At 51.1% G+C, this 4,242-nt stretch overlaps 1 protein-coding gene across 1 annotated transcript; it reads right to left on the bottom strand.

Moving 5' to 3' along the window:
* On the bottom strand, window positions 1–3,637 carry LRIT2 (leucine rich repeat, Ig-like and transmembrane domains 2). Its single transcript, XM_076338056.1, has 3 exons — window positions 3,528–3,637; window positions 2,355–3,136; window positions 1–812 (listed from the first exon to the last, which is right to left on the bottom strand). Exons 1-3 carry the CDS (start codon window positions 3,635–3,637, stop codon window positions 1–3), a joined length of 1,704 nt encoding a protein of 567 aa, XP_076194171.1.
* Between the last annotated feature and the right edge of the window lie 605 nt (window positions 3,638–4,242).

Below are 4,242 nucleotides of genomic sequence, written 5' to 3'. Positions count from 1 at the left end.
CTAGTAGAGGTCAGCACTGTTCCTGTGGGGCGGCCGGGTCTTGCCGGGGTCCTCACGGGCTGGGGGCCGCCGGGAACCACGGCCGCCCTCGGGGTGGCAGAGCTCGTCCTCGCTGCCGGCAGGCAGGCTGTCCAGGGTGCTCTCCTTGCTGCCGGCGGCCTGTGCCTGGCCCCTGCGGTGGCAGCGGGGGCAGGTGCCGGGACAGCGGACCAGGCAGCCGGGGTGAGCCTCGGCGGTGCAGGCGTACATGCCAGCGGGCACGGCCAGCACCATGGCGCAGATGATGACGATGATGTGGATGAGCTTCTCGCGCTGCTCCAGCTGGCTGATGTCGCTGCCCGTGACGAAGACGACGCACTGGCCCTTGCGAGGCGCCTGGTTGCGCACAGCCACGCAGACCTCATACTTGGTGGCCGGCAGCAGGTCAGTCACTGAGTAGGTGTTGACGCCGGGCCCGATGTAGATGGCATCCTTCTGGGCGGCATCGTAGCGGCCCACCAGGAGGGTGTACCAGGTCTCCCCCGGATCCGCTGCTGCCGCCGCCACCGCAAACCACTCCAGGGTGATGCCATAGACCGTCTGCTTGGCGATGCGCACTTCTACGTGGGCGCCTGGCTCAGCAGGGGCAATGGGGGCCCAGGCCGGGGGGGTGGTGGATGCCCACGGGGCCCCCACGCGGAGGGTGATGGTCACCGAGGTGTTGCCCAAGAAGTTGGCGGCCGTGCAGGTGTAGTTGCCGGTGTCCGCTGGCCGTGCCGCCGGGATCAGCAGCTCTGAGCGGACAGTTTCCTCGCTGATGGGCTTGGTGGACACTGCGGGCAGAGGGGAGTTGTGTCAGCAGGCAGGGGCCCCTCCTGCCCGTGTAGGCAGGGAGCCACTTTGCCCTCGGGGCAGCCCCAAGACCACTCCGGTGTGGGATGGGGCCCAGGAGGCCAGGCAGGACCTGCCCCGCCCAGGGAAAGAGGAAGAGGGGCGCGGGAGTGCACCGAACCCCACAGAGCTCATCAGCAAAGCGTTATCCAGGCCAAAGGCAATAAATGCACGCAGGTGCCCGAGCACGGGAGACAGGGAGTGCGTCCGACCCCTATCCCAGCACGAGCGGCTGGGGAGGCTGCTGCAGGCAGAGGCCATGCCACCCATGTGCCATCTGCCATCAGCGTGCTCAGGTCAGGGCAAGCCCAGGAGAGCCACTGAGGTGCAGAAGGCACGGCTGCAGTTCGGACACACGCTTCATCCGCCGTTAGGATTGACTGCGGAAAAATGTCAGTCTCAAGAGGCTTGGGCCAAAAAGAGGTGTGTGGAGCCGGGAAGTGTTGGGCTGGAAGTGAGATGCAGTTTTAAGAACAGTGTGAAACACCCTGTCAACTACCCAAACAGGGGCGCGTGGCTGTGGTCAGGAAAAGCCTGTATGTAATTAATTCAGCATGTGCTTGTGGCAAGGTGCACAAGTGCTGCTACAAAACTGCAACTAAAGCAAATATCAGTCCGGAATTAAGGGCTAATGCTATCTTATTTAGCTAGCCGGCTTATTAGGAACACACATAACCTGTGTGGTGCTTGTATGTATTACTAGGTTACCTGATGAAAACAGCAACTTGTCCTACTGAAGACTCAGTAAAAATAAATGTAAGGGAGGGCACGTAAGAGCCGCGCTGGATGGGGAGGAAGAGGAAAAAGCCTCATATTACGAGGTCCTCAATAAAGAAGATAAATTAGTGAGGCTTATGGAGAACAACAACCTCTGTTTTGGCTGTAGAACGACCTGTGTGTTGTTGGACACACACAGGCAACAGGGCTCTGGGGTTTTGTGGTTTGTATGGGTATTTCTTGAGAAAACTTACGGGAATAGTATATAAACATACGTGCGTGTGTGTGTGTGTGTGTGTGTGTATGTGCGCTCCTACAAATGCACATGTACATACAAATATAATTATATAGAGTGTGTGCATATATATGTAGTATATAATATATAGTGTAAATATATATGCATGTCTAGATAACTATGTATTTATTATATTTGTATGACTGATGTATTATTAATAGTTCTACTTCATGTGTCATGATGAAAGAGCTACTACTAAAAATCCACACATTAAATAATGGCGTAAAAATGAGGCTGTGCTCCTTTCATCTTTGACTTACATCCTGCATGAAGCAGCTCTTCTCATGCCAGTCAGACGTGCTTAGACACATAGGATGATTAAGATTATTTGGATTATTGCCACCACAATAACTGTGATGCTCTAAAGGGGCTGAGAGCTGATGTGGTGACCAGATGGCCTAAGACCTTTGTAAGTAGAATAGCAGAATGTAAAATTTTAATAAAAAAGAAAAGAAGAAAAAGCTTTGCTTACCATTAAATGCCCTTAAAAGTTTGAGTGCATAGGTCCACGAGACAGCCGGGGAAGGGCTGGCTTGCACAAAGCAGGTCAGAGTGACGTTCAGCCCCACCGGGACCGTCAGGTTGGTGTCAAGGGCTGTCGTCAGCGGCTTCATGCAGCTGTTGAGCTCCACTTCATGAAAAAACTTCCCTGCCCTGAATTTCGGGCTTGAGCAAGTTAAATAGGAATTCATCAGAATAATAGGTGGGCCGACTGACTTAATAAACTGGACAAATCCCCGCAGGCGACAGTCGCAAATCCAGGGATTGTCGTGAAGGGCTAGGACAGCGTTGGAAATAGCTTCTATCTGCCCCTCCGCCCTCTGGCTTCTCTGGTAGACGGGCCAGCTATAGAAGACATCCTTGGATATGATGGTAAGCTGATTTGAGGATAGATCTAAATAGGTCAGGTTGGGCAGATAGCGGAGTGCGTGTTCTGGAAGGACATCCAGCCGGTTGTGCTTCAGATCCAGGATTTTCAGAGCCGGGGTGTCTTGGAATGCTGTCCATGGCACCGAACCTAATTTGTTCCCTTGCAAGCGCAGCTCCTTCAGAGCCGGCAGATATTCCAGGCTCTTGATGTGCATCACCGTGATGTTGTTAAAATTGAGCCAGAGATACTCCAAGGCACTAATGTTCTCAAAAGACCCACGAGGCAATTCTGTTAGGTGAGAATTTTCTATTCTAATTTTCCGGATGTCCTGAGGGATGTTTGCAGGGATCTGCCTCAGCAGCGCAGACATGCAGAGCAAACTCCTACGGAGGAAACCAGAAAATTCTCCAGGTCGCACACCACGTTCATGGCTAACAAACCAGTTCCCTATACAGGCCTGCAAGCACTTGAATAATTATAAGGTATTGTATACAGGGCATGCATAAGCCATACATCCATCCTTCCCAGGGTTTTACACCCGTTTTCCCACAAAGAACACAATTAAGTCATAAAAATTGCTATGTATGCAACCACATAACTCAGGGAAATAAGAGAAACCTCATTCTATGCTCAAGCTAGTACTATTCAAGTATCAGAGGAGGCATACCATGCGGCCATCTGTTTGGTTTTGGTGCTCACATCATCGGCAAATATATACTGGGACTCTCCGAGCTGCTTCACTGGTGCTATGACTAGGGTAACTAGCGTTCTTACCTTCCAAAGCTGTCTTGAGAACAAGAGCATCCTGTGACACAAGACGAAACAGATGGGTTTATCCTGTGGAAGGCCAGAAGAAGAAGAAAAATATAACAAATAGGGTCCATATTCTGCTTTAAGAAAGCACTGTGCAGGGTTTGCACCAAACATGCCAACAGCCTCCAAGAAGTAAATCCTATTAGCTGTAATCTTCCTTGACGCAGAAATAAATCCTGCTGGGGACCCAACCCTAAAGAAAACATGTAGTATGGTTCATAGCCTGTGTCAAAGTGCTAAAAATCACCCCTGGGACCACGCCTGGCATTTATTTTTTACCTGCGGGGTTTCTGACAAACATGTTTATTTGGTTGATAATATGAAGATGGAGCCAAAAGCACTTCTGTTCCCAAACCCTTGCAAGTAGTTAACCAGGCCTATTTGCTTTTTTCTTTTTAATTTCAAGGGGTCTGTCTCAATCTCCTACATTTTAATGACATTCATCAAGGCAGAAAACCACAGTAAGGGCCGGACTTCACAGCTGTAATTTGTCAGTGCACAGTGCCGTATTGCACAATCCACGGGGCCCCAAAAACCTGCCCGCAGCCCTGTGCAGGGTGCACTATTGCACATGGTGAGCGCGAAACCTACTCCCAAAACTTAGTTGTTCTGTCACGGAAACAGAAGTACAGCACTATTTTTCCTCTGAAACAACTTTTTTTCCCCCTACTATCTC

This window comes from Aptenodytes patagonicus, chromosome 5 (genome assembly GCF_965638725.1).
Source record: "Aptenodytes patagonicus chromosome 5, bAptPat1.pri.cur, whole genome shotgun sequence".
Classification (NCBI taxonomy): Eukaryota; Metazoa; Chordata; class Aves; order Sphenisciformes; family Spheniscidae; genus Aptenodytes; species Aptenodytes patagonicus.
Note: the sequence above shows the minus strand (reverse complement) of the source record. Positions and strands in the feature narration are given on the sequence as shown.